This window comes from Haliotis rufescens, unplaced genomic scaffold (genome assembly GCF_023055435.1).
Source record: "Haliotis rufescens isolate VD_foot unplaced genomic scaffold, xgHalRufe1.0.p SCAF_10, whole genome shotgun sequence".
In the NCBI taxonomy this organism is placed as follows: domain Eukaryota; kingdom Metazoa; phylum Mollusca; class Gastropoda; order Lepetellida; family Haliotidae; genus Haliotis; species Haliotis rufescens.
The window spans coordinates 44,325,357-44,351,238 of record NW_025963780.1 but is presented as its reverse complement, the minus strand read 5'-3'; the positions used below and the strand labels follow the sequence as shown (position 1 = coordinate 44,351,238).

The window sequence follows — 25,882 nt, the reverse complement described above, 5'->3', positions numbered from 1 at the left end:
CATCGCTTTCCTCAAACCCTGATCTGCATCACTTTCTTCAAATCCTGATCTACATCACTTTCTTCAAATCCTGATCTGCATCACTTTCCTCAAACACTAATCTGCATCGTTTACATTAAACCCTGATCTGCATCGCTTTCCTTAAATCGAGATCTGCATCGTTTACCTCAAACCCTGATCTGCATCGCTTTCCTCAAACCCTGATCTGTATCACTTTCCTCAAACACTAATCTGCATCGTTTACCTTAAACCCTGATCTGCATCGCTTTCCTTAAATCGAGATCTGCATCGTTTACCTCAAACCCTGATCTGCATCGCTTTCCTCAAACCCTGATCTACATCGTTTACCTCAAATCCTTATCTGCATCCCTTTCATCCAACCTGAGACCTTAGACGCCGTCAAAAATCAGAAAAACTGTCTAAACCATATTAATTAATTCACTTATAAATCCTCAGCAGCAAAGCAGTCGTTATTACGGAGGATCATGTCTCACACAATTGAACACGCCATTTTTTATATTTTCAGATAGTCATTTTCATCAACTCCAACAACCTACTTTCACTGGTGCAGTCGCTGACAGGGGAGCAGGTGAGTTGCCCAGAGATACATGAAGGTATGATGTGTCACACCAACACACAAACAAGCAAGCCCTCACACAAAGTTTACAATGTGTCACAACGCTATGTAACGTATAAAAAATCAAATGTAACGTAACAAAACGCTGGCTAGCATCTCAAACTCCTACAGGACTCTGAACCACGGGACATAACAACTCCACAGCTCTAGTTGGCATCTCCACCCTACACAGTGCCACACAGCGCTAGTGTTTCACACGAAGTACACAATGCCCGTGAAGTTTGGAAGTGTGTCACAATCCTATTGCCGCTATACAGTTAAGTATATGGTCGTCTAGTGATCGTATACAACACAGAATCATGCTACACGATCCCACACAACACTAATTAGCGTCTTGCAATCCTACACTATTCATACAACGATATTCTACGCAATCTGCACAGAGTTAGGAAGCATCTCGCAATCCCAGACAACAATATACAGTGCTACACAATGCTTGGAAGCGTCTCGTAATCCCCCACAACACTACTCAACGCTACACAACGCTAGGAAGCGTCTTACAATCCCAGACAACACTACACAACGTTAGGAAGCGTCTCGCAATCCCAGACAACAATATACAGTGCTACACAAAGCTAAGAAGCGTCTTACAATCCCTCACAACAATACACAGTGCTACACAACGCTAGGAAGCGTCTTACAATCCCGAGCAACACTACACAATGGAGAAACGACCTAACAGCCCCGACACCAGGAAGAGACTCACAACCCTTCACACTGTCACACAATATCTCGGGTGATTGGGTAGCCTAGTTGTTAAAGCGTCCGCATGTCACGCCAAAGGCCATGGTTCGATTCCCACATATGTACACTGTGTGAAGCCCATCTCAGCTGCCGTGATATTTGCTCGAATATTGCTGAACCCATACTCACCCACTCACTACACGATCTCTCGCAACAAATGCTATACAGCCTTGCTGAAGAAACACACGTTAGACAATGGTGCGAACCATTGCTCACCGCTTCATGACGTCACCCCCGAATCAGTACACGGATTGCATGATGTTTTCAGATCGGCGCTTACTTCGGCGCCTCCCTGTGCACGGCGGATGTTAACGGGGACGACTTCGACGACCTGCTGGTGGGGGCTCCGTTCTTCACCGACAACAACGACGGCAGTGATCATAACAAGAAGATTTACATGGATGAAGGGCGGGTGTTTGTCTACCTGAACCTCGTCAATGACAACAGACAGGCAAGACATTAACACCATTAACTCGCCTTACATTTTTGTGTCCGTATTTACGTTTGTTGCCCAGACAGAGATGCCAAAATTAGCGTTACTTAGTAAGTTCCAATTCAGATTGTGCAGAAGAAGAGTTTAAGAATGTATGGCTTGACGGAACATGCGCACAGAGAAATGTACCTGGAATACATGTTTTCTGGCGTGAGAATGATTCTGGCGTAATGGTGCTCCTGGCACGAAAATGCACTCACTAGCAAGAAATACTTTTGACGTAATGGCACTCCTGGCATGAAAACACCTCTGACGTGACAGATTCTTGCATGAAATACTTCTGACGTAACAGAGCTCCAAGGATGAAAAGATTCTGACGTAACAGAACTCCAAGCATGAAATACTTCTGACGTAACAGAGCTCCAAGCGTTAAGTGCTTCTGATGTAACAGAGCTCCTTGCATGAACTACTTCTAACGCAACGGAGCTCCAAGCATGAAATAATTCTGACTTGACAGAAATCCTAGCATGAAATGATTCTGACGTAACAGAACTCCAAGCATGAAATGCTTCTGACGTAACAGAGCTCAAAGCATAAAATACTTCTGACGTAACAGAGCTCCAAGCATGAAATGCTTCTGACGTAACAGAGCTCCAAGCATGAAATGTTTCTGACGTAACAGAACTCCAAGCATAAAGCACTTCTGACGTAACAGAGCTCCAAGCATAAAATACTTCTGACGTAACAGAGCTCCAAGGATAAAATGATTCTGACGTAACAGAGCTCCAAGCATGAAATGATTCTGACGTAACAGAGCTCCAAGGTTGAAATGATTCTGACGTAACAGAGCTCCAAGCATAAAATGCTTCTGACGTAACAGAGCTCTAAGCATGAAATACTTCTGACGTAACAGAGCTCCAAGGATAAAATGATTCTGACGTAACAGAGCTCCAAACATGAAATGATTCTGACGTAACAGAGCTCCGAGGATAAAATGATTCTGACGTAACAGAGCTCCAAGAATGAAATGCTTCTGACGTAACAGAAATCCTAGCATGAAATGCTTCTGACGTAAACGAGCTCCTAATACGAGCATACGTCTGACGTGACATTTCTGGCATGAGGGGGATACTTCACTGCAACATTGGGCAGCATAGTCTGTGATCAGGGAACATGTCTTTCTGACCACGTTTCTACGTGTGCAAGATCTGCTTGTTTTCTGTAGAAGTGTATGGTTTTATGTTCTTTCTGAAGACTACATACATGCAGTTCTTTATCCTGAGTTCCAGTTGTCAATGATTCAAATCGTCATGCAACACATGCAGCTGTGCCAGTGAATGAAATGTTCCACCTGATCGTCGACTGTTTTTATTCTGAGCAGCTTCTATTTGTTCTCTGTTTGTAACACACAGCGCGTCTTGACACTAAGCTCGGTGGTTCTCAAGGGGGGGAATGAACATGGAGCCAGATTTGGGACTTCGATCATTAACCTTGGAGACATCAACGGTGACGGTTATACGGGTAAGTTTGGAAATGCCGTAAGTTGCCTTGGCGACATCAACGATGACGGTTATACGGGTAAGTTTTGAAATGCCGTAAGTTGCCTTGGCGACATCAACGGTGACGGTTATACGGGTAAGTTTTGGAATGCCGTTATCAGCCTTGGCGACATCAAAGGTGACGTTTATACGGGTAAGTTTTGGAATGCCGTTAGTAGCCTTGGCGACATCAACGGTGACGGTAATACGGGTAAGTTTTGGAATGCCGTTAGAAGCCTTGGAGACAATAATTGTGAGAGTTATTACAGGTAAGTTTTGGAATGCCGTAAGCAGCCTTGGCGATATCAAATGTGACGGTTATACGGGTAAGTTTGGAAATGCCGTACGTAGCCTTGGTGACATCAACGGTGACTGTATACGGTGAAGGTTTGGAATGCCGTTAGTAGCCTTTGCGACATCAAAGGTGACGGTTATACGGGTAAGTTTTGGAATGCTGTCAGTACCATTGGTAAGACATCAACGGTGACGGTTATACGGGTAAGTTTTGGAATGCTGTCAGTAGCCTCGGAGACAATAATTGTGACATTTATAACAGGTAAGTTATGGAATGCCGTAAGCAGCCTTGGCGACATCAACGGTGACGGTTATACGGGTAAGTTTTGGAATGCCGTTAGTAGCCTTTGAGAAAAATAATTGTGACAGTTGTAACAGGTAAGTTTGGGAAAGCCGTTATCAGCCTTGGCGACATCAACGGTGACGGTTATACGGGTAAGTTTTGGAATGTCGTGAGTAGCCTTGGAGACAATAATTGTGACGGTTATGCGGGTAAGTTTGGGAATGCTGTCAGTAGCCTTGGCAAGAGATCAACGGTGTTATTACAGGTGTATGCCTGATAAATGATGTATCGTTAAGCTGAACGTTGCCTTTGGCTGCATGATGACTGATTATGGCGGCGAGGGATAGTGGGATAAGTGATGTATTCTCATGGCTGTCGCGTGATAAAGGTCGTATGCCCGACGGACGTTCACTGAATAGTATGCTTCTCTTGAACGTGTAATAACCGTCTTATCTCATGGGAGAATGCATACGGTATAAACGCTGAAGACCCTGTCTTATAAGTATTGTATCTTGCATCTGTGTCGTTATCATCTTCCAGATGTGGCAGTGGGAGCCCCGTATGAGGATGGAGGTCATGGGGCGATATACATCTACCATGGAGGAGAAGGAGGGCTGAACGCGGAAGAGAAGCAGAGAATAGGAGGCCGCGACATCAACGACACCGAGACAGTGACGTCTTTTGGCTGGAGCATCTCCAAGCCTGCTGACGTGGACGGCAATGGCTACCCCGGTACGGTCAGACGTTCGCCAAAACAGAAATAACCAACTTGTCTATGTTGAATGTAAAGTCAGATAGTGTCCTGAATGCCGCATGTGACTGCATATCGATTCTTTTCATTTGCGTTGAAGAAAAAATTGTCAAAGGCGTCCCGTCACACTGTGCCACTGGATGTACGTTAGCATCATAGATTCGCACCTGTTTTGTTCCTTCATCTGCCGGCTGTATGCGCGTGCTCCCTGTTCTGTTTCATCAGCATCGTCTTCGATTCACGATCAGGAACACACAGGGCGGGTTCCCCTTTATGATACAGTCCTGTCGTAATGTAACTGACATACTGTTCAATCGACATAACTAACCTAGCTAGTCTTTGCAGATATCGCTGTCGGGGCGTACCTCTCGGATTCAGCAGTAATTCTCAGAACGAGGCCCATAGTTGACCTTCATGCCAACGTCACGACTGACCCCCAGCTGATTATCAAGGATAAGTCCAATTGTCCAGCGGGGACTGACGCCGACAGATGCTTCCTGCTGAGGATTTGTTTCCACTACACCGGAGTCAGCCTACCGCCCAGTCTCAGTGAGGCTCATTCATCTTCTTCAAGATTTGTACTCTATTGTTTCCCTGATTTAAAAAAGAAATGCACAATGTTTATTTCTTGAGCATAAGTAAACTATGTACACGGTGTAACCCAACATGGTGTAAGCTACACGTGTATGTGTCATATAACCCAACATGGTGTAAGCTACACATGTGTGTCATATAACCAAACATGGTGTAAGCTACACGTGTGTGTGTCATATAACCCAACATGGTGTAAACTACACGTGTGTGTCATATAACCCAACATGGTGTAAGCAACAGGTGTATGTGTCATATATCCGAATATGGTGTAAGCTACACGTGTATGTGTCATATAACCCCACATGGTGTAAGCTACACGTGTATGTGTCATATAAACCCACATGGTGTAAGCTACACGTGTATGTGTCATATAACCCCACATGGTGTAAGCAACACGTGTATTGTCATATAGCCCAACTTGGTGTAAGCTACACGTGTGTGTCATATATCCGAACATGGTGTAAGCTACACGTGTGTGTCATATAACCCAACATGGCGTAGGCTACACATGTGTGTGTCATATAACCCCAACATGGTGTAAGCTACACGTGTATGTGTCATATAACCCAACATGGTGTAAGCTACACGTATATGTGTCATATAACCCCACATGGTGTAAGCTACACGTGTATGTGTCATAAAACCCAACATGGTGTAAGCTACACGTGTATGTGTCATATAACCCAACATGGTGTAAGCAACACGTGTATGTGTCATATAACCCAACGTGGTGTAAGCTACACGTGTATGTGTCACATTACCCAACATGGTCTAAGCTACACGTGTATGTGTCATATAACCCCACATGGTGTAAGATACACGTGTATGTGTCATATAACCCAACGTGGTGTAAGCTACACGTGTATGTGTCATATAACCCAACATGGTGTAAGCTACACGTATATGTGTCATATAACCCCACATGGTGTAAGCTACACGTGTATGTGTCATAAAACCCAACATGGTGTAAGCTACACGTGTATGTGTCATATAACCCAACATGGTGTAAGCAACACGTGTATGTGTCATATAACCCAACGTGGTGTAAGCTACACGTGTATGTGTCACATTACCCAACATGGTCTAAGCTACACGTGTATGTGTCATATAACCCCACATGGTGTAAGATACACGTGTATGTGTCATATAACCCAACGTGGTGTAAGCTACACGTGTATGTGTCATATAACCCATCATGGTGTAAGCAACACGTGTATGTGTCATATAACCCAACGTGGTGTAAGCTACACGTGTATGTGTCATATAACCTCAAATGGTGTAAATTACACGTGTTTCTCATATAACCCCACATGATGTAAGCTACACGTGTGTGTCATATAACCCAACATGGTGTAAGCTACACGTGTATGTGTCATATAACCCAACATGGTGTAAGCTAAACGTGTATGTGTCATATAACCCAACATGGTGTAAGCTACATGTGTGTGTCAAATAATCCAACATGGTGTAAGCTAAAGGTGTGTGTCATATAACCCAACTTGGTGTAAGGTACACGTGTGTGTCATATATCCGAACATGGTGTAAGCTACACGTGTATGTGTCATATAACCCAACATGGTGTAAGCTACACGTATATGTGTCATATAACCCAACATGGTGTAAGCTACACGTGTGTGTCATATAACCCCACATGGTTTAAGCTACACGTGTATGTGTCACATAACCCCACATGGTGTAAGCTACACGTGTATGTCATATAACCCAACGTGGTGTAAGGTACACGTGTGTGTCATATAACCCTACATGGTGTAAGCAACACGTGTATGTGTCATATAACCCAACGTGGTGTAAGCTACACGTGTATGTGTCACATAACCCAACATGGTGTAAGCTACACGTGTATGTGTCATATAACCCCACATGATGTAAGATACACGTGTATGTGTCATATAACCCAACGTGGTGTAAAATACACGTGTATGTGTAATATAACCCAACATAGTGTAAGCTACACGCGTGTGTAATATAACCCAACATGGTGTAAGCAACACGTGTATGCGTCATATAACCCCACATGGTGTAAGCTACACGTGTATGTGTCATTTAACCTCACATGGTGTAAATTACACGTGTTTCTCATATAACCCCACATGATGTAAGCTACACCTGTGTGTCATATAACCCAATGATGTAAGCAACAGGTGTATGTGTCCTATAACCCAAAATGGTGTAAGCTACACGTGTTTGTGTCATATAACCCCACATGGTGTAAGTTACACGTGTTTCTCATATAACCCCACATGATGTAAGCTACACGTGTGTGTCATATAACCCAACATGGTGTAAGCTACACGTGTATGTGTCATATAACCCAACATGGTGTAAGCTAAACGTGTATGTGTCATATAACCCAACATGGTTTAAGCTACACGTGTATGTGTCATATAACCCCACATGATGTAAGCTACACGTGTATGTGTCATATAACCCCACATGGTGTAAGCTACACGTGTATGTGTCATATAACCCCATATGGTGTACGCTACACGTGTATGTGTCATATTATCCAACAAGGTGTAAGCTACACGTGTGTGTCATATAACCCAACATGGTGTAAGCTACACGAGTGTGTCATATAACCCAACATGGTGTAAGCTACACGTGTGAGTCATATAACCCAACATGGTTTAAGCTACACGTGTATGTCATATAACCCAACATGGTGTAAGTTACACTTGTGTGTCATATAACCCAACGTGGTGTAAGCTACACGTGTGTGTCATATAACCCAACATAGTGTAAGCTACACGTGTGTGTCACATAACCCAACATGGTGTAAGCTACACGTGTATGTGTCATATAACCCCACATGGTGTACGCTACACGTGTATGTGTCATATAATCCAACAAGGTGTAAGCTACACGTGTGTGTCATATAACCCAACATGGTGTAAGCTACACGAGTGTGTCATATAACCCAACATGGTGTAAGCTACACGTGTGAGTCATATAACCCAACATGGTTTAAGCTACACGTGTATGTCATATAACCCAACATGGTGTAAGTTACACTTGTGTGTCATATAACCCAACGTGGTGTAAGCTACACGTGTGTGTCATATAACCCAACCTGGTGTAAGCTACACGTGTGTGTCACATAACCCAACATGGTGTAAGCTACACGTGTGAGTCATATAACCCAACATGGTGTAAGCTACACGAGTGTGTCATATAACCCAACATGGTGTAAGCTACACGTGTGAGTCATATAACCCAACATGGTTTAAGCTACACGTGTATGTCATATAACCCAACATGGTGTAAGTTACACTTGTGTGTCATATAACCCAACATGGTGAAAGCTACACGTGTGTGTCATTTAACCCAACATGGTGTAAGCTACACGTGGATGTGTTATTTAACCCCACATAGCGTACTACACGTGAATGTGTTATATAACCCCACATGGTGTAAGCTACACGTGAATGTGTTATATAACCCAACATGGTGTACGCTACACGTGTATGTGTCATATAACCCAACAAGGTGTAAGCTACACGTGTGTGTCATATAACCCAACATGGTGTAAGTTACACTTGTGTGTCATATAACCCAACGTGGTGTAAGCTACACGTGTGTGTCATATAACCCAACCTGGTGTAAGCTACACGTGTGTGTCACATAACCCAACATGGTGTAAGCTACACGTGTGAGTCATATAACCCAACATGGTGTAAGCTACACGAGTGTGTCATATAACCCAACATGGTGTAAGTTACACTTGTGTGTCATATAACCCAACGTGGTGTAAGCTACACGTGTGTGTCATATAACCCAACATGGTGTAAGCTACACGTGTGTGTCATATAACCCAACGTGGTGTAAGCTACACGTGTGTGTCATATAACCCAACATGGTGTAAGCTACACGTGTATGTGTCATATAACCCAACAAGGTGTAAGCTACACGTGTGTGTCACATAACCCAACATGGTGAAAGCTACACGTGTGTGTCATTTAACCCAACATAGTGTAAGCTACACGAGTGTGTCATATAACCCAACATAGTGTAAGCTACACGTGTGTGTCACATAACCCAACATGGTGTAAGTTACACTTGTGTGTCACATAACCCAACATGGTGAAAGCTACACGTGTGTGTCATTTAACCCAACATGGTGTACGCTACACGTGTATGTGTCATATAACCCCACATGGTGTAAGCAACACGTGTGTGTCATTTAACCCAACATGGTGTAAGCTACACGTGTATGTGTCATATAACCCCACATGGTGTAAGCTACACGTGTGTGTCATTTAACCCAACATGGTGTAAGCTACACGTGTATGTGTCATATAACCCAACATAGTGTAAGCTACACGTGTGTGTCATTTAACCCAACATAGTGTAAGCTACACGTGTGTGTCACATAACCCAACCTGGTGTAAGCTACACGTGTGTGTCACATAACCCAACATGGTGTAAGCTACACGTGTGTGTCACATAACCCAACATGGTGTAAGCTACACGTGGATGTGTTATTTAACCCCACATAGCGTACTACACGTGAATGTGTTATATAACCCCACATGGTGTAAGCTACACGTGTATGTGTTATATAACCCAACATGATGTAAGCTACAAGAGTATGTGTTATGTAAGTCAACATTGTGTAAGCTGCACTTGTATGTGTCATATAACCTCAGATGGTGTAAGCTACACGTGTGTGTCATATAACCCAACATGGTGTAAGCCTCACGGGAATGTGTCATATAACCCCACATGGTGTAAACCTGCAAGTGTATGTGTCATATAACCCCACATCGCGTTAAACGGCACGTGTATGTGTCATATGACCACACATAGTGTAAAAGTACACGTGAGAGCCATATAGCCCCACATGATGTAACGCTACACGTGTATGTGTCATATAACCCCACATGGTGTAAAAATAGACGTGTATGTGTCATATAACCCCACATGGTTTAAAACTACACGTGTGTGTCATATAACCCACATGGTGTAAAGCTACACGTGTATGTGTCATATAACCCCACATGGTTTAAAACTACACGTGTGTGTCCTATAACCCACATGGTGTAATGCTACACGTGTATGTGTCATATAACCCACATGGTGTAAGCTACACGTGGATGTATCATTTATCCCAACATGGCGTAAGCTACACGTGCATGTGTCATATAACCCCTAATGGCGTAAGCTACACGTGTATGTGTCATATAACCCAATATGGTGTAAAACTCTACGCGTTTGGTCATAAAACCCGACATGGTGTAATGCTACACGTGTATTTTAGGGTTTGCGTACGAGCTTTCCGTGGATACATACAAAGGAAACGGACAAAAGCGAGTTCTGCTGAACTCCACACAGGGCTACATCGACTCCATAACTGATGTAATTACTGCGGACGACCAAACAGGGGCGTGCCGGGAGTTTCAAGCTATCAGTGTAAATGTAAGTTGGTGCATCCTCCATTTGCGTCTACCTCAGTTGTTGTACAAAGAACGACGACTTGGAAATGACACTGTCATTATGATTCTGACCGCCTCCGTGGTCTAGTGGTGGAGCGTCCGCCAGGAGAGCGGGAGGTCGGGGGTTCGATCGCGGTCCCCGTCACACCAAAATCTGATGTAATTACTACTTACAGACAAACAGGGGCGTGCCGGGTGTTGTTAACATGCCACGGTGAACAATACGAGGTCTCTAATTTGTGTCCTGGAAAACATAATGATGAGATGTTCTGTATCCTCTGTACATTTTGCGGTTTTGTCACACAATCATATCTCAGCTTATTAATTTGGATCATACTTTTTTAAAATAGTATCCAATATTTATAATGACATTCTCATTGCGTATAATTAATTACATGCTTTCTGTATGATTCTCGTAGGATCGTGCAGATAAGGATCCGTTTACTGTGGTCCGGATGGAGGCCAGTTACCAACTCCCACAACCGGCAGATCCCAACTCCGACATCCAGCCGGTCACCAACCAGTCACAACCCGACAAAGTGATCAAAGACGTAAGCGGTTAAAAGCGATTATTTACAAACCACTACATTTCTAGAGCAGCTTGCGCTATTAGTTGCTGTTCAATTGCATGATTATTCCTGATGAAACATTTGGTATCAAAACAAGTTTTTCAAGAAGAAATAAATTTATCACTTATTTCTCACATGCCTCGATTGAACCTCGATACATTGTCCGTTTCAATACAATGCACCATTGTCTCACATGTCAGAGTTCCTCAACACTATAAATCTTTTATTTGTATTACTTTTTGCCTAACAATCGGTGTATCTACAAATGACATCTTGTGAAGAAAAATAACACACAAGATGGCCTCAGTCCGAAATTTCGAAGAGCACCTTTTTCCAACCAAGAATACAACAAACACAAGTTGCACAAATTGCAATCGCGGTTAAATCCCTTTCCATATTCATAAGTTCGCGAAAAGGTCTGGTAGGCCTGCTTTCTTACATTTTTCCTTATTACTGTTTTCTTCAGGAGGTATATAGAGAATTGTGACTTTTCGGTTACTTCAGGTGGCCTTTCAACTGGCTTGTGGTGAAGACAACCAGTGTTGGTCGGACCTCGTCCTTGACCTCTTCGCGCGCATCAACAACGAGGACGGGGTCGTCATTAGGCCGGATCTGACCAAGGCTATAGTTATTAATGCGACAAAGGGCCTTGTACTGGACGTGGCCATCAGGAACGACATGGAAACCGCCTTCGCAACAGTGGTGTATGTCACGTGGTCTGGGAGTGTGTCGATGCAGACGACAGAGTCATCTCCAGAACAACCTGTCGTCTGCGACGGAGACCCTGAGGAAATCGGAATAATCCAATATCGTCTGAAATGTGACGTTCTTCTCCCGGTGTATTCCAAGGCCAAGTTTGCTTTTGCAGTGTTCTTCACAGCGGACGGTATGAGGACTGACATGTCTACTGTAGAATTTAACGTTTCAGTTGAAACCGGAAGTAACGAGACGGATCCAGATAATAACAAAGCCAGTCTAACTACTCGAGTCTGGATCGATGCTCAAACAGGAATCAATGGGTAAATAAACATATATTTATTCCGCGTCCTTATCTAAATGCCCTCATGAAGAATTTAAATTCATACCTTGTCAACGTTCTTATCAAATTGCCATTGCTAAGAATGTAAATCCATATTTAGTCCACGTCTTTATAACAAAGAATGTAATTTCATATTCATTCTTCGTCCTTCTCAAACTCTCCTCAATTGAGATTGTAAATTGATATCTATTCCACATCATTACCAAAATGCCCTTGCACAAAGAATGTAAATTCATGTGTAACCCACGTCTTTACAAAAATTTCATAACTAAGCATTCATATTGATTCCATGTCCTTACCAAACTGCTCTCACACTAGGACTATAAACCCGTATCAATTTCACATCATTACTAAAATGTCCCCACACTAAGAATGAAAAATTCATTCTATTACACATCTTTATGAAAATGGTCTTACACTGAGAATACAAATTCAAACTACTCTGACGACCTTACCAAAATGATTTTACACTAAGAATGTAAATTCGTATATATTTCACGTCCTTACCAAACTGTCCTTACACTAAGAATGTATATTCGTATATATTTCACGTCCTTACCAAACTGTCCCTACACTAAGAATGTAAATTCGTATATATTTCACGTCCAAACCAACTGCTCCTACTAAGAATGTAAATTCGTATATATTTTACGTCCTTACCAAACTGTCCCCACAACAGCATTTTACTCACGTTTTGGTGAATGCCGCCATGTTTTTTCGACTCAAATAGAATGTTTAACATATAAGTTTAATGCATTACAGAAAGTCAGATCCCGACCAAGTACTGATACGGATGGATAAACTGGACAAAACCATGGTTACCATCGGACACAAATACGTCATCAAGAACGCAGGCCCCAGTTTCTTGCCGCACACACGTGTCTCCGTCAGCCTTCCATACTTCACCCCACAGAAGGAGGAGCTAGTGGAGGCGGCGGACGTCAGGGTAAGCGTTGGGTGGAGACGGCGGACGTCAGGGTTAGTGTTGGGTGGAGAAGGCGGACGTCAGGGTAAGTGTTGGGTGGAGACGGCGGACGTCAGGGCAAGTGTTGGGTGGAGACGGCGGACGTCAGGGAAAATTTTGGGTGGAGACGGCGGACGTCAGGGTAAGTGTTGGGTGGAGACGGCGGACGTCAGGGTAAGTGTTGGGTGGAGACGGCGGACGTCAGGGTAAGTGTTGGGTGGAGACGGCGGACGTCAGGGTAAGTGTTGGGTGGAGACGGTGGACGTCAGGGTAAGTGTTGGGTGGAGACGGCGGACGTGCTTGATGTGAGGCGTGCTGCTCGGTCTGATTAAAGTGTGGAACATGAGATTAACAGTGGCGTGGAACTCAGGGTAAGTGCTTGATGTGAGGTGTGCTGCTCGGTCTGATAAAAGTGAGGAACATGAGATTAACAGTGGCGTGGAACTCAGGGTAAGTGCTTGATGTGAGGCGTGCTGCTCGGTCTGATAAAAGTGAGGAACATGAGATTAACAGTGGCGTGGAACTCAGGGTAAGTGCTTGATGTGAGGCGTGCTGCTCGGTCTGATAAAAGTGAGGAACATGAGATTAACAGTGGCGTGGAACTCAGGGTAAGTGCTTGATGTGAGGCGTGCTGCTCGGTTTGATAAAAGTGAGGAACATGAGATTAACAGTGGCGTGGAACTCAGGGTAAGTGCTTGATGTGAGGCGTGCTGCTCGGTCTGATAAAAGTGAGGAACATGAGATTAACAATCATCTGTGAAAGACATGGCCTGTAAATCTATCCACATTCTCACTGTCATCTGTGACAGACATGGCCTGTAAATCTATCAACATTCATCTTATCCCCACAGCTCATACAAGAGGACGGAACCAGCGTTGTCTGTCAGTTATACCACAAGAGTGTAGGTATCGGTCAAAATACAACCACATCTCCGCCCACCACGACGTCGACTTCGACTGAGCCAGGGGAGATAACTACTGATTTTTTACCTGTCTTGCCGCCTTCCAAATTGAGAGAGCGCCATCTTGCCCAAACAAGGAACATCGGCAAAAACATCGTACACATGGTACGTTTAGGGGGCTATTTCATATTACAGAAGGGGGGGGGGGGGGGGGGGGGGGGGATCTTATTGCTTCAATACATGAAAAAAGAAGACTTGCAATTTTCTTTACATTACTTTTTAGAACATCCAGTATGTATAGCAACACGATATATGTATAAACCCTGAGTCAAAGTGATCTTTTTCGGTATTTTCTTGAATCATTTTTGTTTTCAAAAACATGTCTCCTATTTGAGGAGTTTCATAGTGGTGTCGATGAAGTGGGTTGGAATCAGAAATTTGCGCCGATCCCCATCCTTCGTCTGACTCCCATCACACCCGTGTGTTTTGTTAAAGTGGAAAATGTCTGCTGCATCACTTCGGGCTTTCCTCCGCCAATAAGCAGACATGCCGTGATGTAAACCTGAACTACTTTCCACAGCGGATTTCAAATCCACTCACTCTTGGACGGTGGTTTGTAGAACAGACTTGTGTCTATTGGAGATCTTGGTCAACTATACTGGGGACCAAAACACAACTATTCATCTCTGCTGATTTTATCATATGTTTGATGTTCAACTGAATATGTCTTAAGTTAGTGATATTATATCCAAACAATGAACTGTGGGTATCTAGATATTCAGGGGGTGGGCATCCCTGTGATTTTGTATTGACACCAGCTACAGCGCCTAAACTAGTTATTTGTTTTAATAAACGCTATGAGCCTTTCAACAATTTTTTTGTGGCTGCCAAATTCTTTTTTTCAGACGCTCAATTTTCTACTTCAAGCATTTTCGGGAACAATATATTTTTTTTGATACAATTTTCATAAAACAAAGCTCGGTATATTTTCTTTTGCCCCTCAGTAACTGTAAAGATAAGATGACACAATCTTTAGGTTTACCAAAATTCAGGTAATGTATTCTGCAGTTATGAACACGAACACGGGTTCGCGACCACCTGGTGTTATCATTAAATATGTGGTTTAGTCATTTTTCTGTTTTTATTACTTATGTAGCGCTTACTCTAATGTGTTTTTAATTGATGGAGATTTCTAGTGCCGCTCCTGTGGTTGATTACTTGACAGGACTGTGCCGACTTCAAGTGTGTTGAGTACAGGTGTCCCCTTCATCACCTCAGCCCCGGGGAGAGCGCCATCGTCAACATCACCGTCTGGATCCAAGGACGCAAACTGCCTTTTCATGACGTAGGTCATTTCGTCTCACATTTGGTTGGTGTTCTTGATGTCGTTGATTAAAAATTGTTATGTTAATGACAGTTTCTCTGTATGCACTCACGGGTATGTAACTATGGATGAAAAGAACTAAGTGTAACTGCGACTGTAACAAAGCACGTGTAACTACGGATGTAACAAAGCACTTGTAACTACGGATGTAACAAAGCACGTGTAACTACGGATGTAACAAAGCACGTGTAACTACGGATGTAACAAAGCACTTGTAACTACGGATGTAACAAAGCACGTGTAACTACGGATGTAACAAAGCACGTGTAACTACGGATGTAACAAAGCACGTGTAACTACGGATGTAACAAAGCACGTGTCACTACGGATGTAACAAAGCACGTGTAACTACAGATGTAACGAAGTTCATATATCCCTGGATTCACCCAGCTGCATGCAATTCCAATTGTAACGAACGACATGGTGCTCCGGATGTCTTTAGCTATGAATATGATTAAGTTCAACACGTATTCGTTTGTTTTTGATCCAGCGCGTTGACTTACTGAGGTACTACACTGAAGCCACCGTGATACAGCCTGGACACCCCCTACTCTACCCCTGGGGACATGCTGTGCAGACGAAGGTAAGACGGGTGATATCCTGGTCTGGTCACCCCCTACTCTACCCCTGGGGACAAGCTGTGGAGACGAAGGTAAGACGGGTGATATCCTGGCCTGGACACCCCCTACACTACCCCTGGGGACAAGCTGTGGAGACGAAGGTAAGACGGGTGATATCTTGGCCTGGTCACCCCCTACACTACCCCTGGGGACAAGCTGTGGAGACGAAAGTAAGACGGGTGATATCCTGGCCTGGTCACCCCCTACTCTACCCCTGGGGACAAGCTGTGGAGACGAAGGTAAGACGGGTGATATCCTGGACACCACCTACTCTACCCCTGGGGACAAGCTGTGGAGACGAAGGTAAGACGGGTGATATCCTGGACACCACCTACTCTACCCCTGGGGACAAGCTGTGGAGACGAAGGTAAGACGGGTGATAACCTGGCCTGGTCACCCCCTACTCTACCCCTGGGGACAAGCTGTGGAGACGAAGGTAAGACGGGTGATATCCTGGACACCACCTACTCTACCCCTGGGGACAAGCTGTGGAGACGAAGGTAAGACGGGTGATATCCTGGCCTGGTCACCCCCTACTCTACCCCTGGGGACAAGCTGTGGAGACGAAGGTAAGACGGGTGATATCCCGGCCTGGTCACCCCCTACTCTACCCCTGGAGACAAGCTGTGGAGACGAAGGTAAGACGGGTGATATCCCGGCCTGGTCACTCCCTACTCTACCCCTTGGGACAAGCTGTGGAGACGAAGGTAAGACGGTTGATATCTTGGCCTGGTCACCCCCTACTCTACCCCTGGGGACATGCTGTGGAGACGAAGGTAAGACGGGTGATATCCTGGCCTGGTCACCACCTACTCTACCCCTTCGGGACAAGCTGTGGAGACGAAGGTAAGACGGGTGATATCCTGGCCTGGTCACCCCCTACTCTACCCCTGGGGACATGCTGTGGAGACGAAGGTAAGACGGGTGATATCCTGGCCTGGTCACCCCCTACTCTACCCCTGGGGACATGCTGTGGAGACGAAGGTAAGACGGGTGATATCCCGGCCTGGTCACTCCCTACTCTACCCCTTGGGACAAGCTGTGGAGACGAAGGTAAGATGGGTGATATCCTGGTCACCCCCTACTCTACCCCTGGGGACAAGCTGTGGAGACGAAGGTAAGACGGGTGATATCCTGGCCTGGTCACCCCCTTCTCTACCCCTGGGGACAAGCTGTGGAGACGAAGGTAAGACGGGTGATATCCTGGCCTGGACACCCCCTACTCTACCCCTGGGTACCGGCTGTGGAGACGAAGGTAAGACGGGTGATATCCTGGCCTGGTCACCCCTTACTCTACCCCTGGAGACAAGCTGTGGAGACGAAGGTAAGACGGGTGATATCCTGGCCTGGTCACCCCCTACTCTACCCCTGGGGGCAAGCTGTGGAGACGAAGGTAAGACGGGTGATATCCTGGCCTGGTCACCACCTACTCTACCCCTTGGGACAAGCTGTGGAGACGAAGGTAAGACGGGTGATATCCTGGCCTGGTCACCCCCTACTCTACCCCTGGGGACATGCTGTGGAGACGAAGGTAAGACGGGTGATATCCTGGCCTGGTCACCCCCTACTCTACCCCTGGGGACAAGCTGTGGAGACGAAGGTAAGACGGGTGATATCCTGGCCTGGTCACCCCCTACTCTACCCCTGGGGACAAGCTGTGGAGACGAAGGTAAGACGGGTGATATCCTGGCCTGGTCACCCCCTACTCTACCCCTGGGGACAAGCTGTGGAGACGAAGGTAAGACGGGTGATACCCTGGCCTGGTCACCCCCTACTCTACCCCTGGAGACAAGCTGTGGAGACGAAGGTAAGACGGGTGATATCCTGGCCTGGACACCCCCTACTCTACCCCTGGGGACAAGCTGTGGAGACGAAGGTAAGACGGGTGATATCCTGGCCATTACTGCAAGTGACCACATGATTTATCACATCAAACACAATACTCCTTTCATTTACAGATAATGACGCCCATCTACCCCGATAATCCACCCGGCAAAGTCAACATCTGGGTCATCATTGGCAGCGTCCTTGCCGCTATCATCATCCTCTTCATCATTTTCATCGTTCTCTGGAAGGTAAATTGCACCAAATCTGTGACACGCATTATAAGGGTTATTCCATAAAAAACAAAGATGTAATGGAGGTAAAGTATTGTGCTTTTCTCATTTAAACATGATCTTTTTAAGAACAATGTAAAATACTGTCTGCGAGATAAAGTGCACCATGTTTTGGTTGTCCGTACATAAACTGTAGTATGCTGTGTTGAGTGGTCTGTGAGGTGTAGTATGTTGTGTTTGAGTGGTCTGTGAGGTGTAGTGTGCTGTGTATGAGTGGTCTCTGAGGTGTAGTATGCTGTGTTTGAGTGGTCTGTGAGGTGTAGTATGCTGTGTTTGATTGGTCTGTGAGGTGTAGTATGCTGTGTTTGAGTGGTCTCTGAGGTGTAGTATGCTGTGTTTGAGTGGTCTGTAAGGTGTAGTATGCTGTGTTTGAGTGGTCTGTGAGGTGTAGTATGCTGTGTTTGAGTGATCTGTGAGGTGTAGTATGCTGTGTTTGAGTGGTCTGTAAGGTGTAGTATGCAATGTTTGTGTGATCTGTAAGGTGTAGTATGCAATGTCTGGGTGGTCTGTGAGGCGTAGTATGCTGTGTATGAGTGGTCTGTGTGGTGTAGTATGCAATGTTTGGGTGGTCTGTGAGGTGTAGTGTGCTGTGTTTGAGTGGTCTGTGAGGTGTAGTATGCTGTGTTTGAGTGGTCTATGAGGTGTAGTATGCAATGTTTGTGTGATCTGTAAGGTGTAGTATGCAATGTCTGGGTGGTCTGTAAGGTGTAGTATGCTGTGTTTGAGAGATCTGTAAGGTGTAGTATGCAATGTTTGGGTGGTCTGTAAGGTGTAGTATGCAATGTTTGGGTGGTCTGTAAGGTGTAGTATGCAATGTTTGGGTGGTCTGTAAGGTGTAGTATATCATGTTTGGGTGGTCTGTAAGGTGTAGTATATCATGTTTGGGTGGTCTGTAAGGTGTAGTATGCAACGTTTGGGTGGTCTGTAAGCAGTAGTGTACTATGTTTGGGTGGCCTGTAAGGTGTAGTATACCATGTTTGGGTGGTCTGTAAGGTGTAGTATACCATGTTTAGGTGGTCTGTAAGGTGTAGTATACCATGTTTTGGTGGTATGTAAGGTGTTGTATACCATGTTTGGGTGGTCTGTAAGGTGTATTATATCATGTTTGGATGGTCTGTAAGGTGTATTATATCATGTTTGGATGGTCTGTAAGGTGTATTATATCATGTTTGGATGGTCTGTAAGGTGTAGTATACCATGTTTGGATGGTCTGTAAGGTGTATTATATCATGTTTGGGTGGTCTGTAAGGTGTAGTATGCAATGTTTGGGTGGTCTGTTAGGTGTAGTATATCATGTTTGGGTGGCCTGTAAGGTGTAGTATGCCATGTTTGGGTGGTCAGTAAGCAGTAGTATACTATGTTTTGGTGGTCTGTAAGGTGTAGTATACCATGTTTGGGTGGTCTGTAAGGTGTATTATATCATGTTTGGGTGGTCTGTAAGGTGTGGTATGCAATGTTTGGGTGGTCTGTAAGGTGTAGTATACCATGTTTGGATGGTCTGTAAGGTGTAGTATGCTGTGTTTGGGTCGTCTGTAAGGTGTAGTATACCATGTTTGGATGGCCTGTAAGGTGTAGTATACCATGTTTGGGTGGTATGTAAGGGGTAGTATACCATGTTTGAGTGGTCTGTAAGGTGTAGTATACCATGTTTGGGCGGTCTGTAAGGTGCAGTACGCAATGTTAGGGTGGTCTGTAAGTGTAGTATACCATGTTTGAGTGATCTGAAAGCTATATTATACCATGTTTGAGTGCCCTATAAGGTGTAATATACCATGTTTCAGTGGTCTGTAAGGTGTCTTGTCACAAGAGAGATATGGTCAATTAACCCGATGTCCTGTCATGGGTGTGAAATAGTTCGTGCCACGATAAAAGGTCCACCACTCCTGTACTAATTATCCTGGTTTGAGATTTAATTCGACTCGAATGAAGTAAAAACATAAACCTCCGGGCCAAGGAACGTCTACCCTCATGTTTGATGGTGGCTAAAGATGAAACATTAGATCTGGCTGTTAAGGTTACCACAAGTTCCTCCCCTAGCCACCACCCTAACTCCACCAAATGGATGCACTGCCTGAATGCAGCCTGGTGTCAATCACCCCCCTGGCATCCATCCATTGCATTTCTGCACATGCATTTCCACGGGTAACCCCAAAAAGGTGTTAGGCGATATATTTTGTAGTGCTGGGGGTGCTTATGTTTTAAACCTTAAGTTTGTAGTGTTTCGGTGACTGTTTTCAACCAAGTAACCTTTGAAAGTTTTTGGTCAAGTCCAGTTTTCAAGTGTACACTTTATTGTGCCCGGCAGTTTAGTGTCTCTTCAATGGCGTGTATTGACAGTGTGCGGCTACAGCTCCATGGTGTTTTCACAGGAATAGTTGTACGGCAATGAGCCAATAAATCCCCTTTTCAAAACAAAAGACGTCTTGAGGTTTTATGCCATGTAGTCAGTAGCTAGAACTATGTAAATGCGTGATCCGATGAAAGTCTACCGCTACAACTAGGCGTTACTTGGTGGTGCTTGGAAAGGATATTTTAGGAGCTGGTGGCCAGACTTTTATGGCCCTGTGTTTTGGGCCGAGTATTTTTGTCTTGCACTTTGTTAATGCGGTGTAAGTTACTCTTGGTGTGTTTTGGTTAAATTAGGTTTAACTTTGTTGTGTAGGCCTTAATTTTCTGTTTCTGATATAAAAGGGGCAATTCGTTAACGTCGTTCTGTCAATGAAGCTGTTGCTGAGATTAATGGGGCTTCGCTTCAACAGGCTGATGGGATGACCAAGGCCCTATTGTGATGTACGAGGGGTGTTCATTAGAGATTTCCCCTGACCCACTTCCGATGGACCTAGTGGAATGAAACTTGCATAGGTATTAGTCTTTCTCCACATAGGAACCACCAAGAGTTGCACACTTCTCCCATCGTGTTATGCAACTATGAAGACCTCGCTTGTAAAAGCCCTCATTTTGCGTCTCAAACCAGGACTTGACTTCAGAAATCAGTGTTTCATCATCTGTGAAACGTTTTCCCTTCAAAAATGACTTCATGGTTGGAAAGAGGTGGAAGTCAGATGGTGCAAGGTCAGGAGACTAAGGAGGATGTGGAAGGATTTCATAGCCACAGGACCACGCTTCTGTCTGGGCAACATGAGAGTTGTGTACTGGAGCATTGTCTTGCAGGAGACGGACACCCTTGGTCAGCATGCCACGCCTCTTAAGCTTGATAGCGTCCCGCAATTTCCGCAGCAGTGAAGCATAATAAGCTCCTGTAATTGTGGTACCCTTTGCCAAGAAATCCATCATCACTACTCCGTGCTGGTCCCAAAACACCGTGAGCATGACCTTGCCTGCTGAGGGTTGGACACGTACCTTCTTTGGGGGTGGTGACTCCACATGCTTCCATTGCATCGACTGTACTTTAGTCTCAGGATCATAGTGATGGACCCATGTTTCATCCTGTGTAATATGTCTGTCAGAAAAGTTTGCCTGGGTTTTTTTGGCACATGTCCAAAAGATCCTTTGAGCAATTGACTCGTTCCTGCTTTTGGAAAGGTGTGAGCAACCTGGGAATCCATCGTGCAGACACCTTATGCATGTTCAAATTGTCATGGATGATTTTTTTCCACAGACCATACACTTATCTTGACATCTTGTGCTAACTGGCGAACAGTTATACGTCGGTCTGCCAAAATGGCGGTCTCCACTTGATGGATAGTGTCCTCATCAATGGCTGAATGGGGGCGACCAGGAATGGCAGCTGTTTCCACATATGTCCGACCACACTTGAACTGGCGATGCCAGTGTTTAACAACGTCATATGATCGGGCATCTTCCCCATAAGTTGCTTTCATTACATCGACAGTTTCTTTTGGTGTGCGACTTTTCAAATATAAAAACCTAATCACTGCTCGGTATTCTACTGGCTCCATTGTCACACACTACTCGATCATAACACCTGTAAAAGTGGTAAGATTAATAGTTCGGTGCTGCAAATTAAGACATAACCCATAGATACATGTATCATTACACGTGAGAAATTTCAACCAAATATGATAACCCTAAGTGGTTTATGGGAAATCTTTGATGAACACCCCTCGTAGGTCTATGTCACCGTGAAAAATAAAGTGTCAGATTTTGTTGATTACTTGTGGGTCAGTTCCTTTAGGATGTACAGAGTCCATGCCTGATCACATTGTCTTCGCTATGTATTTAATGCAGATGGGCTTTGTCATTTACAGTGCGGATTTTTCAAGCGGGAGAAGAAAGGCCAAGTCCAGAAATGGAAGCGAGAGAGCGGTTACTACGGGAGAAACCAGTCACGTGCTCCGCGAAACAGCAAAGCTCCAAGAGAGTCAACCATAGAAGAATAGAGCGGGGAACGTGTGTGTGTGTGTGTGTGTGTGTGTGTGTGTGTGTTGAGGGGGGTGTGTTGTTGATAGGGTGATGGTGTGTGTGTGTTGTGGGTGGGTTGGTGGTGTGAGTGCGTGTTGTTGGTGGGGTGTTGGGTGTTTGTTGGTGGGGTGGTGGGGTGGTAATGTGTTGTTGGTGGGGTGGTGGTGTGAGTGGGTGTTGTTGGTGGGGTGGTGGGGGTTGTTGGTGGGGTGGTGGTTTGAGTGGGTGTTGTTGGTGGGGTGGTGGTGTGAGTGGTTGTTGTGGGTGGGGTGGTGGTTTGAGTGGGTGGGGTGGTGGTGTAGGTTGTTGTTGTGGGTGGTGTGGTGGTGTGAGTGGGTGTTGTGGGTGGGGTGGTGGTGTGAGTGGGTGTTGTGGGTGGGGTGGTGGTGTGAGTGGGTGTTGTTGGTGGGGTGGTGTGGTGAGTGGGTGTTGTGGGTGGGGTGGTGGTGTGAGTGGGTGTTGTGGGTGGAGTGGTGGTGTGAGTGGGTGTTTTGGTGCGGGTGGTTGTGTGAGTGGGTGTTGTGGGTGGGATGATGTTGGGGTTGGTGTTGTTGGTGGGGTGGTGGTGTGAGTGGTTGTTGTGGGTGGGGTGGTGTTGGGGTTGGTGTTGTTGGTGGGGTGGTGGTGTGAGTGGTTGTTGTTGGTGGGGTGGTGGTGTAGGTTGGTGTTGTGGGTGGGGTGGTGGTGTGGGTGGGTGTTGTGGTTGGGGTGGTGGGGTGGGTGGGTGTTGTGGGTGGGGTTGTGGTGTGAGTGGGTGTTGTTGGTGGGGTGGTGTTGGGGTTGGTGTTGTTGGTGGGGTGGTGGTGTGAGTGGTTGTTGTTGGTGGGGTGGTGGTGTAGGTTGGTGTTGTGGGTGGGGTGGTGGTGTGAGTGGGTGTTGTGGGTGGGGTGGTGGTGTGAGTGGGTGTTGTGGGTGGGTGTTGTTGGTTGGGTGGTGGTGTGAGTGGGTGTTGTTGGTGGTGTGGTGGTGTGGTGGTGTGGTGGGTGTTGTTGGTGTGGTGGGTGTTGTGGGTGTTGTTGGTGTTGTGGTGGTGTTCATGGGTGTTGGGGGTGGATGTGAAGTATCTGTTTATTCTTATGATTGCTACTGGTAATCAAGAATAAGTTGAACCAACTCACAACACGCGTTACAGACAAGGAGATGCACAGAATTTCGGCAAACATATTTTGGTTTGTTGGTTGAGCGGGTGTACGCATGATGTGCACGTGCAGGTCATGACGATGACTATGACTACGCTCCCGTCGACACACGTGGTGCTCGTGTTAAGACTATGCCAGAATTCTCTGAAAGTCGTTTGATAGAAGTGCATTACAAACAAATAAACATGTCAAAGCTAGGTAAGCATGGCCAAATCATACGTTATCAGACTCGAGAATTGGCCGATAATGTCATAAATTACAAGAAAAGTATTCCATTTTTACAGCAAATGTGTTCCCTTCATTGTCACGATACTTTTCAATTGTTGTTGTCTATTCAAATTTGCAACCGCCGTGATATTGCTAAAAGCGGCGTAAAACCATACTCACTCACTCAAATTTGCTGTCACTGTTTCCAGTCATGGGGTGCCTCACATCGGCACGTACTATTATGTGCTATTGACCTTGCCACTAGAACTCGTTTGTGTGCCAAGACAGGAAACGCACATATCCATCGTACTACTTGTCGTGGACCACCCGCTACCCCTTTCTTTACAATCGTACGCGCTAGGAGGTGGGGGTTGGGGGGGGGGGGGGGGGGGGGGGGGGGGGGGACCATCAAACATAGTCATACGGGGTCAATTGTCAGGTCGCAGCTCAACGTATTATCAACAGGCTATGTTACCTTCCAGTAAAGTAAGTTGGTTCTATGTACAAAATAATGTAACTCATTCCACTCTTGATGTGCTCTCAATTGTCAGTCTGTGCCTTGGTGACACGTACGTAGTGTCGAGCTATTGTGTTGTCCTGAAACATGAAGCCTCGTACCTGATGCCTGGTGTTGATGCCTGGTGCCTAGTGTTAATGCCTAGTGTATAGTGTTGATGCCTGGTGCCTAGTGTTGCTGCCTGGTGTCTGGTGTTGATGCCTGGTGCCTAGTGTTGATGCCTGATGCCTAGTGCCTTATGTTGATGCCTGGTGTCTGGTGTTGATGCCTGGTGCCTAGTGTTGATTCCTGGTGCCTAATGCCTTCTGCCTAATGCCGGATATCCATAGTCTACGGTGTTGGAGGACTGGTCTCCGATGCCTAGTAGCTGATGGTTTTAGCATGCAGACTGACACAGATCGACCGGCCATTATGATACGGCTTTTACATTGTTGACTATAGGTCGTTAAATACAGCAATGTTGAATACAGGCTGCTGTGTTGGTTCTACTTGCTGACGCCAAATGACTGTAAGATTATTCAAAGACCAATGTGATATATTTTAATATAACTTATTAGAAGACATCATTGATGACTTTAGAGTAATCGCCTCCGTTCATTATATGCCACATGCTCTTTAATGTTAGCATTATCAACTGTTTCAGTATTTATAGCTTGGTCTCAGTCATACTTTGTTTTTAACATGTTGTATAAATGTTCATCTTGTCAACTTTTTATTATTATTTTATCATTTTTAACATTTGATGAATGTTCCTTTGTAAGTCACACGAAAGTGTGAATAAACTTAGTAAAACCAAAACTCCATTAGTCGTCTTATTTCGTTTAGTAACTCTCCTAAACTTTTGCTGCCACGTGTTAACATGTTTAACCTATGATTGTTGGTCGTAATCCCGGTTCGCCCCGATTATGTTTCTAGAAGTGGTAAACGTCTGAGACCTGCACAATTTCACATTAAGCTAACACGCAGTGATATAACTGGTATACTGTTATAAGCGGCGTTAAAACCCAGCTCACTCACTCACCTCTGAAAGGTATGTCATCAATGAAAATAACAACAGTAGGTCAAATCGAATTTGCAGTATATTGGTCATCCTCGGTCATCCAGTGTATAATATCTCCCTTCTATCAGGATAAATACCCTGGACCCATTCGCCACCTACGCTTCGTTTGGTAAGTGACCATTTACATCTCTCCTGTCACTAACCTAGGACATGGGTCTCTCGCACATGGGTGTAATTTAACTGGAGGGCATATTTTATGATCCTGTAATTTTAATCGGGTTCAAACAAAGCCATTGCGAACAGGCGTGTCTATC

At 45.1% G+C, this 25,882-nt stretch overlaps 1 protein-coding gene across 1 annotated transcript in view; it reads left to right on the top strand.

Moving 5' to 3' along the window:
* LOC124120916 (integrin alpha-3-like) overlaps window positions 1-22,883 on the top strand; it is a 31,457-nt gene extending 8,574 nt beyond the window's left edge. The window contains exons 8-22 of the mRNA XM_048391287.1: window positions 527-589; window positions 1,650-1,832; window positions 3,227-3,335; window positions 4,470-4,661; window positions 5,026-5,229; window positions 10,553-10,710; window positions 11,147-11,278; window positions 11,801-12,315; window positions 13,098-13,281; window positions 14,151-14,366; window positions 15,427-15,546; window positions 16,076-16,168; window positions 18,164-18,280; window positions 22,552-22,684; window positions 22,864-22,883. Coding sequence (XP_048247244.1) covers window positions 527-589; window positions 1,650-1,832; window positions 3,227-3,335; window positions 4,470-4,661; window positions 5,026-5,229; window positions 10,553-10,710; window positions 11,147-11,278; window positions 11,801-12,315; window positions 13,098-13,281; window positions 14,151-14,366; window positions 15,427-15,546; window positions 16,076-16,168; window positions 18,164-18,280; window positions 22,552-22,683 — 2,418 coding nt within the window. The 3' untranslated portion in view covers window position 22,684; window positions 22,864-22,883. The remainder of the gene's footprint in view (window positions 1-526; window positions 590-1,649; window positions 1,833-3,226; window positions 3,336-4,469; window positions 4,662-5,025; window positions 5,230-10,552; window positions 10,711-11,146; window positions 11,279-11,800; window positions 12,316-13,097; window positions 13,282-14,150; window positions 14,367-15,426; window positions 15,547-16,075; window positions 16,169-18,163; window positions 18,281-22,551; window positions 22,685-22,863) is intronic.
* Window positions 22,884-25,882: the final 2,999 nt, after the last annotated feature.